Source organism: Lineus longissimus, chromosome 18, assembly GCF_910592395.1.
Source record: "Lineus longissimus chromosome 18, tnLinLong1.2, whole genome shotgun sequence".
NCBI lineage: Eukaryota > Metazoa > Nemertea > Pilidiophora > Heteronemertea > Lineidae > Lineus > Lineus longissimus.
Window position 1 is genome coordinate 1,617,631 of NC_088325.1, and position 14,695 is coordinate 1,632,325.

General features: G+C 38.7%; 1 protein-coding gene across 36 annotated transcripts in view; it reads right to left on the minus strand.

Annotated features, from left to right (window-relative positions):
- Positions 1 to 14,695, minus strand: part of LOC135502483 (phospholipid transfer protein C2CD2L-like) — a 121,526-nt gene that overhangs the window by 14,248 nt on the left and 92,583 nt on the right. For 24 of the 36 annotated variants that reach the window (XM_064795380.1, XM_064795379.1, XM_064795375.1 and 21 more), the window contains 3 exons: positions 11,382 to 11,402; positions 7,096 to 7,152; positions 4,820 to 4,942 (listed from right to left, as the gene is read on the minus strand). The exons of 1 other annotated variant lie outside the window; for it this stretch is intronic. In XM_064795380.1, the coding sequence (XP_064651450.1) occupies positions 4,820 to 4,942; positions 7,096 to 7,152; positions 11,382 to 11,402 (201 nt within the window). Of the gene's footprint in view, positions 1 to 4,819; positions 4,943 to 7,095; positions 7,153 to 10,136; positions 10,212 to 11,381; positions 11,403 to 14,695 lie in introns of all 36 variants that reach the window. 11 more of the 36 variants (XM_064795348.1, XM_064795345.1, XM_064795362.1 and 8 more) reach the window with 11 other exon arrangements.

Sequence of the window (14,695 nt, forward strand, 5' to 3'; positions counted from 1 at the left end):
ACTTTAAGGCCTTTGAATCAGTAGCTTGATTGGTAAAAGTTTTCAAGTTGATTCAATGTTCTCAAAAGAGGATTGAAAACATTTCTAGATAAAAAATATCTTCGAGAATGTTCTCCAAGATATGCATTTACTTGAAACTGTCAATTTTGATCATTCGAAAATCTAGCTTATTCAATGTTGAAATCTACTGGTTGGTGTCAAAACCTATTCATAAACATGCCAGTTGTTTATACTGTAAAATCTATCAAGAGCTGTTACGACTTCTAGATGGCAGCACTGATCCATTACAACACCAGTGCTGCCACCTTGATGGTCACAGTGGCTCCTGTCTGTATTTACAGTACTTGGTGTAGTAACACCAAAAGTTGAGTTTTTGTTTTGAGTTGATGGAAAATTTAAGTAAGTCAAAGCCATTTTTAACATATTTTAAACACAAGATATAAATTTCACTCATAATTTAGCCGAAATTGATTAATCAATCATGTATAGACAAAAGGTTATGGCTAATTTGCATATGCAAATTTCAATTATCAATGAAAAATACAGCTGTAACGAAATTTCTCGGCATGCCAAATATTGCTTATACTTCTTCACAAGATGACCCAAGCAGAGAGAGTTTGCCACATTTAAAGCCACAGTACGCCCTTTCCCAGATGCCCATACGCCACCTAGTGTCAAGAAAACACACCATCAATAACTCATCACGGTCGACGAGGCCAGACAATGCCTCTAGAGCCTTTGTTTGGCATATATGATTTTGAACACCGATTGTATGACGTTTCCATTCCTGGCCCCAGGTGGTGTAAGCACATCTGGCCAAGGGCCTATACACTGGAATCAACACGAGCTATCATATTTTTTCATATTTTAAAAATGCTTGACCGTACTCATGAATTTTTTCATATTTCGTACATCTGAAAATGCTTGACAATGCTCGTGTCGTTGATGAAAAAATCGAGGCAAATTTAAAGTCAGCTGAAGTTGTCATGGCAAATGTCGTTATTGACAATTTGCCTCTTTCCTGATCAGCGCCCTGAGTGTGGAGCTCTGTTGTGGGGAAATGACATGGCCGTCTTATTGGGTGATATGAATAAAGACTAGCAAATGCTTTTATCTAAAACTACATGTACATTTACACTAGGCCTTTCTGTACAAAATTGAAGTAAAAGCATTTGCTAGTCTTTATTCATATCACCCATTGGGTCAGACTTTGTTGTCCCTGACATTGCGTCAGACATGACGTTGAAATCAACAAGGCCTGAAACAAGCACTCAATGAAGTTGTTCGACCACTCCAACGAAGAGGTGCCCCTTCAGAAAGTGACAACTTTACGCTGGTCACCAGTCACAAATTGACAAGGCAACCCATTCAATGTTGACGTCATGTGACATTTGGTGATTGGTCCCGGGGTGACAGTGTTGCTGATAGCTCATGTTGACAATAACAACCATGCCACTTATATCAACGATGATCGCACTTTTTACAATATCTACGCTGGGGGTATTATTTATAACACGACATCAAATTAATCTAAGAAATTTCTGTAACATGCTCGAAATTATATATTGTTCTTGGACGTTAGATGTCCATCAAAACTTCACGATACGCCATTAGCCAAGATTAATTTACAATCGGTACTGATGGTGACTTAGGAAAGGGTTAAAACTGTGCATCAAGGCAAAAAACTTTCTGTCTTAGTATGTAAGATTATTATTCTGCAAATAACTACAGTCTGCTTTCTAATGTTATGTTATGTTATGTAAAGCACGATTTATACTTCCGAAGATTCACCGGCAGGGCAACCTGAGGAAAGCAGGGGTTAATGTGCATTTCTCCGGCCGCACAAACCCCTCACACATTACTCCTCATTGGCTGAAATTCTTGCCAAAAGCAATTTCGCCCAATCAGAGCGTCGCTACAACCATCAGCAGAATACGTCTCTACGCCAAGCACGAATATTTTTCTCCTGACAATGATGCTTAGGCAAATCTCAAATTGGGATTAACCCTCTGTGGTGAATTCAAAGAAATATAAATCGAGCTAGACTGTTCATACTTCTGTACCAAATAAGTACACCCAAACTCGCTCTTTCAAATCGCCAAACTTATTCACGACCGACAAAATATTCCCGGGCAACCGAAGTATGACGAAGTCTACGACTGTTACGTTAACGTGAACAGGAAGTGAAAACCTCGAGAAAACCTTACGCTAGCTCCGGTAACTCAATCTACTCATAAATATATGCGACCGAGCTCTGCTTCGGCCGGACTGAGAGCGTGGGAGCGAGGTTGAACGAGCACGGGCTGCGGAGAAAAGACGCGTATGAAATTACGATGAGAAAGACGCGCGGCAGTCGCGATAATTTTTCACAACTATTTGACAAAAATTTATTCACTGTCTTAAGAGTTATCGCTGATGTTTCATTTCTTGTGAATAAGTACTTTTCAAAGTACTTTTCATCACTTGTATTCCAAAATGTCACCATGTACGTGTTAAATGTCATTTCTGTTATTTCAAACGTGTATTCTGTAATATTTTTTAAGCCAACGCGAGCGCATTGAGAAGAAAATGGCAAAGTGTAAGTGCTCTAAATTTATCAAAATCTACAGACATATCTTTTAGTTTTGTGTGCTGTACTGTTCAGAAGTAATATCTCTAATCAGCCAACACAAGACCACATTCTAGAATCTGGTCTGATTTTCAAATCGCAGTGCAGACCTTGCATCAGACATACTGTAAGAATGTAAAGTTGTAGTTGTGCGGAACAAAGAATGTTACTTATGACCAGAACTGTGTCTCTAAAATAATTAGATTTAGCGCGAAAAAATCAAGAACAGGTGCGTCACTATTCAAATTTCAAAGTGTCAATGTTACAACTTCCGAAAAAATTGTGCTGAGAAAATTGTTGAGTGTGCTTAATCAAAGGAAATTTCTATAATTCTTTAAAAATAATGAATTAATGATTTGATCTTCAAGAATGACAATTCGTACTCACAGAAAATTTGATTTTATGAGCTTATTTTGTTTGCTACGAGAAGAGAGGGAGAATTGGGGTGAGGTTTGAAAAGATTGTGAAGCGAAATAGTGATGAAATAAATGATGTCTTTGCTGTATGTCCACAATCTAATGTTTCACAGAATGATGACACGATCTTATGCACCACCTTGTAAATTCAAAGCAAAACTGTCTTTAGTTTTCAAATTGTTTGTACTGGGTGTTAAAATACATAACCCAAACAAAATACTACTGTAAACTAGAAAATTTGAGAAATACGGTACAAGAAATTTGTTATGTTTTTAGGTACACCTTGTACAATTTTAGGCGCAAACAGAATTTCAAGCCTTTTTTGACACCTAGTAATTCCATATTACTATTTCAGGAGAGACTATGATTTTTGTGGATATACAGCATTTCAAGAATGGCATGAAGGAACTAGTGAATGATTTACACATAAGGAAATAATGACATGTTAGGAATAAGGGTTACCATGACTTTTATCTGTTAATTATTTTTAAAGACACAGAAATTTCCAAATATCTTTGATTTGACCAAAAAAATTCATCCCACCTTTCCAATAATGATTTTTTTCAAAACGAAAACTAAAAAGCTGAGTTCAGATGAAAGACATGGCAAGAGGAAACTGAAAACCACAAAATTTTCGTGAAAATTCATTTTTGGCTGATTTTGCAAATAATGTCAATTTACAATGAAAAGAAAATGCCAAAAATTGCACAATCGGAAGAAATTCCATTATCTACCAAAATGAAAATCCAGAATTTTTTTCTTTTTTAGAAATTTTCAAATCGCAAAAAATAAACAGACACGAAATTTGGTGGGTTTACAGAAAATGGCAGAATCTTATGTTGGAAACAGATTCAACCAAGTCTTAAGAAGGTCTTCTAAAAGCAATTTGTGAATTTGAAAGTTTTTCTTAGAATCAGTCACAAAATTTCTCTTTATAACATTGGAAAAGAAGAACGATTTTTTGCTTTTTAGCACAAAAGTCACATTATCCCTAACAGTTACGCTAAGTATCCTTAATGCAAGTATCAATTCGTTTCTTGTCCCCCCCCCCCCCCCTCCTCAAGGGTAGTTAAGCTATCACCACTAATCTTTGCCGATGCTTGAGTAGTATTTATTTTTCCTTTAGTGAAAATTTGGCGAAGCTGGAAAGAATAAGGATGCTAATGTGTCGATGTCTTGTCGAACATACAGCCTTACCCAGTAAAATTAGTTCGGTTACTTGATATGACGGTGATAACTGATATATTGTTGATGGTGATGTCTTGACGAAAGAAAAAGTAGCATTGGTGAAAAAAGGGTGATGCTTGAGCCTTAAGATGTCGTTATAGGGTGATAAGGTGTCATACCCTTGAGGAGGGGGGGTACAAGACACGAATTGATACTTGCATAAGGACGTTATCTCTTTCGGTTAAACCCATTAAAATTTTCACGTTAAGACTTGACGACTCCGTCAAAGCTAATGTGGTTTGAACGACCAAGCCCAGGCCTAAATGATACTGAAAATGTGACCTCCTTAAAAATTGGCTGAATCTGTTACGGTTTTAAGGATGTCAGGATGTAATTACAAGAGGTATGCAAAGCAAACTAAAAACTGTCCAATCACAGTAGAGAATGAAATGTCAACATCAATGATGCAAAAAAATACCGAAGAAATTGTTTCATCGAAATTAATGGAAAAGGAATATCTAATATGTAACATTCCATTTTTCTTTCATCAAACATTTGAAATGCATCACATGACTTCAATCTCCACTGTGATTGGCCAATGCAAATAAAAGAGGAAAGCCATGCTCACGGTTACTATGGTTACTGTGGTTATTTATAGCACATGCAGCGGGTGTGGGCATACTTTGACTGCCACCAAACACGGATGATTGGGCCTCGCTTCCTTCGAAATGGCTTAAGTCGTCATCAGAAACTGTAGGAGGAACATTAACATATTCATGAGGGCAAAGGTCAGTGAACATTCAATGAATATGCATAAAGGCAATAACATACTAATTAGGCTGAATTTACAAAGGATTCATCTTGTCACGAGTCATGATTCACGTGACATGATTCATGTGACATGATTCACGTGACATGATTCATGTGACATGATTCACGTGACATGATTCACGTGACATGATTAACGTGTCATGTTTCACGTGTCAAAATTCACGTGTTGTGATACATGTTTCATGATTCACGTGACAAGATTCACGTGTCATCTTGTCATAATTCAATGAATGGATCATGATTCATGTGTCATGATTCATGTGTCATGAGTCACATGTCAAGATTCAAGTGCCATGAGTCACGTGTCATGATAACGTGTCAAGTGTCGTGACTCATGGTGTGTCACGCTTCAGTGTCATAAGTCACACGTGAACTGAAGAAACAAAGAATCATTTCCCGATTACAGCATTCACGTGCAACTTTGAAAATTCTTGAGTCGACACGTGACACGAATACATCATCTTTTCACGTGTCACAATTCACTCATAAACTGAACAAAAATCAAGAGACAGGTAATATGAATTTACATGTCAAGTGAGCAGTTTACACGTGAATTGTGTCATAAAACGTGACAAGATGTTTTCCATTCATAAACCCAGCCAAGAGGTCAAAGTCAGTAAACACGTAAATTTAGTTCAATATGCAAAAAGACAAAGGTCAATATTCAATTAATATGCACTAATACAAAGGTCAGTACATTCAATTAATATTCAACAGGAGGGAAAATTAATGTCAGTAATATCACATTTTCACGAATTAGTGGTCAGTAAACACCCATATACTTGTACTCATCAGGGCAAAGGTCATTAAAACATTAACATATTCAAATCAGCTAATGTTGAAAATCTCCATATGGAAGAAGTCTATGGAGAAAATTCATACAAAGGTCAAAGCAATTTGAATATTCATAAGGTCAAAGGTCAATAATTTACATATGTCTGTTGTTGCTAAAAATAGACTTAGCTATTGTAAATTTTTCGAGGGAATACATTCTGTTGATGGTTCAAGCAATGACCATCACCAGCAGGATGGCATCGAACTACGCAGCATGATTTTAGATGTTGAGAAAAAGGATGAAGTTTTCAAATTCATTTATGAACATTGGTTTTCGTTGACATCAATGCATCAAAATAAGCAACAAACCGGCCATGAATGATTGATTTGATGGTTGATTCTTCAAAGGGGTACCTCCCCTTTAACATTCCTTCTACACAAGCGAGAGAATAGTACTTATTTTGTCCCATGCGCTGCCTACAAAAATCTCAGCTTATACTTATAAAATATTTCTTCAAAGGTGAGCAACATGCACAAGACAATTTTGCATTTATAGGTGAGTCTGCCACGAATTTCATAATACTCCACTCTATCGCAACCTGATCAAACAAAGTCACTTTCTGTCATAAAAGATGACTTGCATGGCGTATAATTCCACCAGATCTCACAAGCGACGTGGCTCTATTGTGTTTCCGGATGCACAATTCCACCAGATGTCACAAGCGACGTGGCTCTATTGTGTTTCCGGACACACAATTTCACCAGATGTCACAAGCGACGTGGCTCTATTGTGTTTCCGGACACACAATTTCACCAGATGTCACAAGCGACGTGGCCCTATTGTGTTTCCGGACGCACAATTCCACCAGATGTCACAAGGGACGCGGCTCTATTGTGTTTCTGGATGCACAATTCCACCAGATGTCACAAGCGATGCGGCTCTATTGTGTTTCCGGACGCACAACTTCACCAGATGTCTCAAGCGACGTGGCCCTATTGTGTTTCCGGACGCACAATTCCACCAGATGTCACAAGGGACGTGCCTCTGTTTCATTTCCGGATGCGCAATTTAACCAGATGTCACAAGCGACATGACTGCCCCATTCTCTGACGCAGTCCACTATGACGTCATGCTATTCATCCACAGCGTATTCCAAAGTTTATAACCATTCTTTTACGCCGATTCCAAAATTGCATATTTATAAAACCTGCCTGAAAGATAACCAAGTCACTTCATGCCCATTTTCATAGCATATTGAGAAGTTTTTGCCCCATGCCCGACTTTCACCGAAATTTTACCTCTGTTGTTTTGATCGGGGAGAACTGGCAGGATGTGTACTAGCGTCAAGAGTGAACCTTTTATAACGAACAAAACCATACTACAGCATGTGAAAATACTCATAGAATATACAACTACCATAAAAAACAAACAAAATATTAGCAGTGGAACACCATTTTATTGACACCCGTCTAATTAAGACTTGAAATTTTCGTTCAGAAGCTTTCAACCAGTTGACTGCCATGATGCAATTATCGAAATATTTGATAAAGATACCAGTAAGCATTTTGATTTTCAAGCAAAATAATTTTGCTGCCTGCTTTGACAGTGACAGGCCTACCATAGAAATGATACCAACAGATGCATCTGAGAGATGTACAGGGTGTCGCTAAAAAGAAGTTCTACTGAGTGGCTGAAACACAAGTGTTAATTGAAAATTTCGTTTAGGCCTACCGAGAAAAACCTTTAGTCTAAGAATCGAACAGATAAAATTAAGTGTGAGCAAAAATGTATCACTTCCAAGTAATACTTTCAAAGTATTTTAGTTAGAAGTAATACGTTTTTGGTATTAGTTATATTCATGGGGTTCTTATAGAACTGAACGAAGCATCGTTTAAAAATCCCGATAATTTTTTTATAACGATATTGAAACGGCCTTTCCACATTTTTGAGACGAGATGACAACAGGTAGTTGTGCCAGCGATATCACCCAAGCAAGCAAGCGGTGTGGCCACTTTGGACAAGAGTGCAGATTTACGATGTTCTGAATTTAAATCCGAAAACCCCAAAGTCCTGATTTTACAAAATTCGGCTCACTAAACCTAAAGATTGACCACGAGCATAACCATTTTGGCTAGAACTTGAAATCCTAAAGCGATTAGAACGCCTTTGAAACGAAGTGAATGCCCATTTAAAACACAGGTCGCTGTTCTCTGGAAGACAAAGACGAACTCCCACCCTTGAAATAGGCATTCACTTTGTTTGAAGGAGTTTTCATTGCTTAAGGATTTCAACAGTGAGACAGAATGGTGGTGCCTATGGTCAACCCTTAATCAACAGACAGGGAATAGGGAACTAGATGATGATATTCTGGTGTTCCTCTCCAAAAGTTGAAAAATTGTAGTGACACGAACCCGAAAACCGATTCACCTAAAATCCACAATAACAGCTTAACCATCACACCATGAACCTTCAATGGTCTTTTCCCAGGCAGAAACATAAAAAAATCCAACAATATTTCACGCCCATGATTGTACCATGCAGAACGGGGGCATATTAGGTGTAACCGGGATTGAGATGAACCCTTTGAACCAATCAGCATCAAGCATGAAGAAACGTCAGAAAAATATACCGAGAAGTACCAATAGATCAGAACCCACCATGGACCCCAAGGCTTCTATGAGAAGGCAGTTTTACCCAAGACGGTTGGTAACTTCACTATAGAGTGACCCATAGAAGTCAAGTTAGTTTATCATAGTGTCACCTCTAATGAAACGGCCAGATTTTGTTTATGAGACATGCTTTACTTCCGAACTCCTATCTCTAATGCGAGGCGCCTGGTGAGAATCTGTTTGTACCCCATTTTCAAGACCCAAACGTGAGTAGTAGGTGTAGACACCACCTCTGACCAAGTCAGAGTCACTGGGCCAATTAACCCAATTGGTGCTTACCCATAGTGGCACGCTAAAACCCCACCAAGTGAGAAACAAGAGTAGCTTGCGTTGACTCTACCTCTGGTCAGAGAAGATCCCACCAAGTGAGAAACAAGAGTAGCTTGCGCAGACTCAACCTCTGGTCAGAGAAGATCCCACCAAGTGAGAAACAAGAGTAGCTTGTGTGGACTCTACCTCTGGTCAGAGAAGATCCCACCAAGTGAGAAACAAGAGTAGCTTGCGTGGACTCTACCTCTGGTCAGAGAAGATCCCACCAAGTGAGAAACAAGAGTAGCTTGCGTGGACTCAACCTCTGGTCAGAGAAGATCCCACCAAGTGAGAAACAAGAGTAGCTTGCGTGGACTCTACCTCTGGTCAGAGAAGATCCCACCAAGTGAGAAACAAGAGTAGCTTGCATGGACTCTACCTCTGGTCAGAGAAGATCCCACCAAGTGAGAAACAAGAGTAGCTTGCATGGACTCTACCTCTGGTCAGAGAAGATCCCACCAAGTGAGAAACAAGAGTAGCTTGCCTGGACTCTACCTCTGGTCAGAGAAGATCCCACCAAGTGAGAAACATGAGTAGCTTGCCTGGACTCTACCTCTGGCAAAAGTCAGAGTCACTAGACCGATAAACCAAATTGATGTCTAACTGTAGTGGCACATAAATATGCTCATCCCGCCTTGGAGGAGGAATACTCCCCAGAGAATACTCGCAACATCTCCAAGCGCTGAGCAAACGCTAAAGAAGAAGAAGATGAAGAAGACTACTTCAGATGCTTGAGGTTCAAAGGGTACATCTCAACTGAAAAGCTGTGTTAATATGGGGGTCATGCACTAAGCAAGCACTAGTAACCATGGTGATGAGACGATGACCATTGAATTTAGTGATTAATACACTTAACTGAGACAATAAAAGAAATGCACAAGGGAATGAACTAAACGCTTTTTTCATTCTTGACGTTACTTAAAGGGACTATGGCATACATTACTTAAAGGGACTATGGCATACATTACTTAAAGGGGCTATGAATTGGACTTGACATCACAGAAGGTTAAATCTGATGACGACTTAATTTAATCATGAAGAATCTAATGATAACATGGACTACATGTGGATTATTTACAGTGGCCTGATCAGAATGTATTCAATTCGATTGCATCTCGCATTTTTCTGACTACAGTTTTCATTGTATATTCTGTCAGAAGTCTCAGTGATTCATCTTTGACATTTCAGTGAGAGAGACTTTCTAGTGCAATGAAATCCGTAAAACAGAATATATGTGATGTCATCGAATCGAAAACATTCCAGGTGGCAACCTTTAGTATGATGATACATGACTGTGAATACATTTGACATGTTAATCACTGACAGGGGGGGCAAACTACTCAAAAACAATTGTTGCGCACCTGAATGGTGGCGATGATTGCCTGATAACATATCGGTGAATGTTTCTTTGACTTTCTTGAAAGAAATTGGACTGTCTGCAAATTAAGATTTGAAAATTTAATTTTCAGAATATCGAGTTTTAGTTTGATGTCTATGTTAGTGGGAATTCAATGGGGATAATGTGAATTCGAAAGTTTGATCATTTTAATGGGGAGGGGTTTGAAATAGGATGCCCAACAGAACAAAATTTCAAATCTTTCTGATGTTATTCTTGAAGGGGGGGGGGAAGTGATAATTTAAACACAACAAAATTTATCATCTTTTCTTGCCATAACATGCATAATGCGCTGACACTATCAACAAGAATAAAACTATTTCACAGTGTCGCCATCTATACTATTAAGATGAAACTAACATTCCCCGAGTAAGTTGGACATGTTTAGAGAGGGCGCAGCAAGTGCTGGTAAACTGTCAGCAGGGCATGACGTGCTGGGTACGTCATGCCCTGGCATCGGGCCAAGCACATGACGTATGATGCACGTCATCAGCAACAAAAGGGCTAAGAGGGACACATTTAAATACGAAAACCTTTTCTTGGCATTTTAGTCATAATTGTCCTAAAGGATAGCTTCACACACCTCAAAATATCCTAAAAAATATTTTACAAATTGATGACAGTTTTGGGACGATTGGCCACGATACGCTTCACCGAATAAAAATGTTCGTGCGAATCAAAATACCATATTCAACAGTCACCATCCCATCACCATGAACAGGCACAACCAAACGATTTGTCAGTTCAACACATTTTCAGAATATCTCAAAACTGAAAATATTTCGCTCTTCCTTTGGAGTAAATCACTGAAAAGGACTTTTCAGGGCAAAATCCACCGACATTCGGACAAGTCAGTAGTTAAGAATATTCAAAAATTTTAAAACTATTTTCATCTTCTGTTTTTGCAAGTGGAGAAGAAGAAGAAATTTCCAACAAATATCAAAATCTAAGAAAGTGTGTATTCTTCCGAGATTTCTACGTGTTGTCAATGAATAGTCGAAAAAATCCTTGATTCGTCCAAGTTTTTCAAATGACTATCGAAAAACAGCAGAAAAAAATCAAAATATTTTGAATTTTTGATTATTTGTGATTTTTCCTAACATTTCACAGTCTTCATTCAAATCTTTCTGTAGAAATCTGTTGAACGAACAAATTGGTGCGGCCTTAAATAATAAATAGACTTGTTTCCGTAATACACGGATCTGCTAACCTTTGCTCCTATATGTGTTGGCTGTGAGGACAGATGAAATAAACACAGGTAATTCACACCACGCAGAGAGAAAAAGGGGAATCCATTGCTTGGCTGTTGTGCATTTCTCTTTTGTTTACAAATTCCACTCGAGATAAAATGGAAAGTTTAACGAATATTTCTAACAAGCCATTTGGATGAAATGTTATTTTCTTCGAACGCTGAGCCTCTCGTCAAAAATGTTGATGGAACGTCTCAAAAAGTAGTACCAGTAGCATAGGAATATGATTTCAATATGTGACTCGCTCTACCAAAACTAGGCACTTGTTGCATCTGAACTTGACAGGTTGATACGGACTTGTTGTTCATTTCCCTATTGTTGACCTTTTGTGAAATCTATTACAAACTGATTTGGTCACATTTCACAAAAGGTCTACAATAGGGAAATGAACAATAAGTCCGTATCAACCTGTCAAGTTCAGATGCGACAAGCGCCTAGTTTTGGTAGAGCGGGTCACATATGGTGGATCCTTGACACAGCAGGGGTCATTTCATTCTCAAAGTTAAAAGAATCAAGCCCCAGCCAAAAACACTGTCAATTAGGTTTAAACAAAGCCTGTCCGCGCCAAGGCCTAAATTCCCCTTGTTCTGCTGAACAAAGGATTATCAGGGTAAATTTGATAACATTGACCCCGGGAAACAGCTTTCATGAGAGTCGATAGGCCTAGCCTGACAAGGGCAAACAAATGTTATGGTTACAACTGACAAACCAGACAAAATCGAAGGGTGCAAGATGTGATATCCGTCGAAACAAAACAACGCCACCTTGTGCTAAATCTTATGACCATTATCTCGAGAGCTGGAAAGGTCAAAGGCCAAGCCGTTGTAAGCAGACAGGGTGCAAAGACACCGATTTTTGTGCGGTCAAACAAAACAACGTCAACCAGGTTTGAAGTCAGGTGTAAAGTCTCAAATAAAATTCTGTAGTCATTAATGGAATAATTCGACAATTAAACAAATTTTTTGAAAATTTCACGACATTTGGGTGTAAAATAAGGGTGTTGTTGTCTAAAATAACAAGCCTCCAGTAGTCATGGGAAGCCCTATCATTTCCTCAAGTCGAATTCAAGATGGCCGCCTTCTTGTAAGATAAGGGAGTTGTTGTCTAAAATAACAAGCCTCCTGTCACCTAGGGAAGCGCATCATTTCCTCCAAGTCAAACCAAAGAATTCCTGAAAATTTCACGACATTTGGGGATAAGATAAGGTAGTTGCTGTCTCAAATAACAAGCCTCCTGTAACCTTTGGAAGCCCTATCATTTCCTCAAGTGGAATCCAAGATGGCCGCCGACCAGGGGTTTTGAAGCTGGTACATTTTTAACAACAGCTTGTTAATCTTACACACGAATGTGATGAAATCTTCAACAAATGTGGAAAATGTCTTGCTTCTTTTGTTTATGACCATCAGATTATATTTTGATGACTTTAAACTTGATTTTAGACCTAGTGGACGCTGTTTCGGATGACCGATTTCAGTGTAACACGTGACCTTGTATGATATAAACAACAAATACGAGAAACATGAAAGCGCAGAAGCAATTTTTACCTTTAAACCGCTGCATTTTGAAAATTTCAATTCGAAGCAATCAGAGGAACTGGTCATGAGAATCAACCGGGCCTACTGCTCTTTTACCTTTGGGCAACTAAATAACCACTCTACTTCTTGAATCTGTACCATAAACTGACCAGCCAAGCAATGGATTTAAAGGGGAAGTTGCACTAAACGACATTTACTAACTGTCGAGACTGACAAAAGTGAGAGGATAATTACTTTACAATTAAAGTCTAATATTGAATAATATGCCTCAAAATGGCTATTTTTTGTCCGTTTTTGAAAATTCAAAGTTCTTTCTGGGGCAAAGATATTTTCATTTTTGGTGTCATATCAAACTCTTTTCTGGATTGGAAAAATGAAAATCGTTTAAAATCGAAAATGTCACATCCTTGCATGAGAGAGATTGATTGAGAAAGTTGGGGGAGTATCAAATGAAGTTCAAGGGAACAAAAGAGAACATCGCTAAAACACAAACAACTGATCTAACACTCGGCCTAAAACTAACAATTTAACCACAAAAAAGAACACTTATGTGTAGTTCACCCCCCCCCCCCAACCCCACTAAATGACCAATACATTCCAAGCCTATCAGACTGACTGTGGCATCCCAATGGCAAAACCAAAGAGTTTGACAAGAAAAACACAGCTTTTCCTTCATTCTAATTAAATTTCTATGCCTAAAAGGAATTTTCTGCTCAAGGAAAATGGCAAAATGATGTGGAATGGCACTCAAAGCTTGAAAGACCAGTCCATGCAGGATGTACTAACGTCCCTGGAACAATCATGGGAGGAATATATGAACAAACCACTGCCCCAAACCCCCCCCCCCTATGGTATTTTAAGATTCAGTCAAGTTCAAAACGGCAGCCTCATCCTGTCGAATTGATTTCTAAACCCTTTTGAACAAATTAGAGGCGGTTTCATCTATAACTATAAAGTCCATTCGTAAATAATATGTTATGTTTATGTTTGGGGCTCTGTGAATTGTACGCGCCAGTCACCAATCCAAAGGTTGACCGCGCTCAACGTTGCTGAACTTCCACTCTGGGGCCAACCACTGGGCCATAAAGGAATTCCCTCATGGCCGGCGGGTTAAGCCGTGCCATATACCTGGGGGTACTATACACTCTGTAGGGCAAACTACTGGTCGGATTTCTTTAAAGTTTGGATTTTATTGATCCTTGCCTCGGACCCAAACAGGATTTTAGGGGTTCCGCATTCTCAGTGCAGGAAAAAAAAATCTCTTCAGCAAAGTCCAACGGTCATTTGGAGGGTCCTCTGGAAAGGCCATATTTTGTTTCTGGATATTTCGCATTCATTCGTTGCTACGGTTACTAAAACGACAAATCCTGTATGGTTTAGGGGTAAACACCAATAAAGTACTTTGCCCTCCCGAGCCCCAAAAGATGTGGACATAACATTTACGAATATACTTTAGTAATTAATCCACCATCCAAAACGAAAACATTAACTAGCTTCAAATAAGGCAACAAACTTATATAACTCCCTCTATCTGTGAATCAAGGAACTAACACTAAACAATTGGAAAGAAACAAATGTTGATGACAAAAATATCAACTTTTTGGGGTGATTGGCAAAGCCCGCCATCTGTTTGCAACTTTGAACCAAACTTTATCAGTTCTCTGAAACGAAGTCCTACTTCGTGTTGTCACATCATAAATTATGCAAATCAGTCACAATTTATGCAAATCAGTCACATG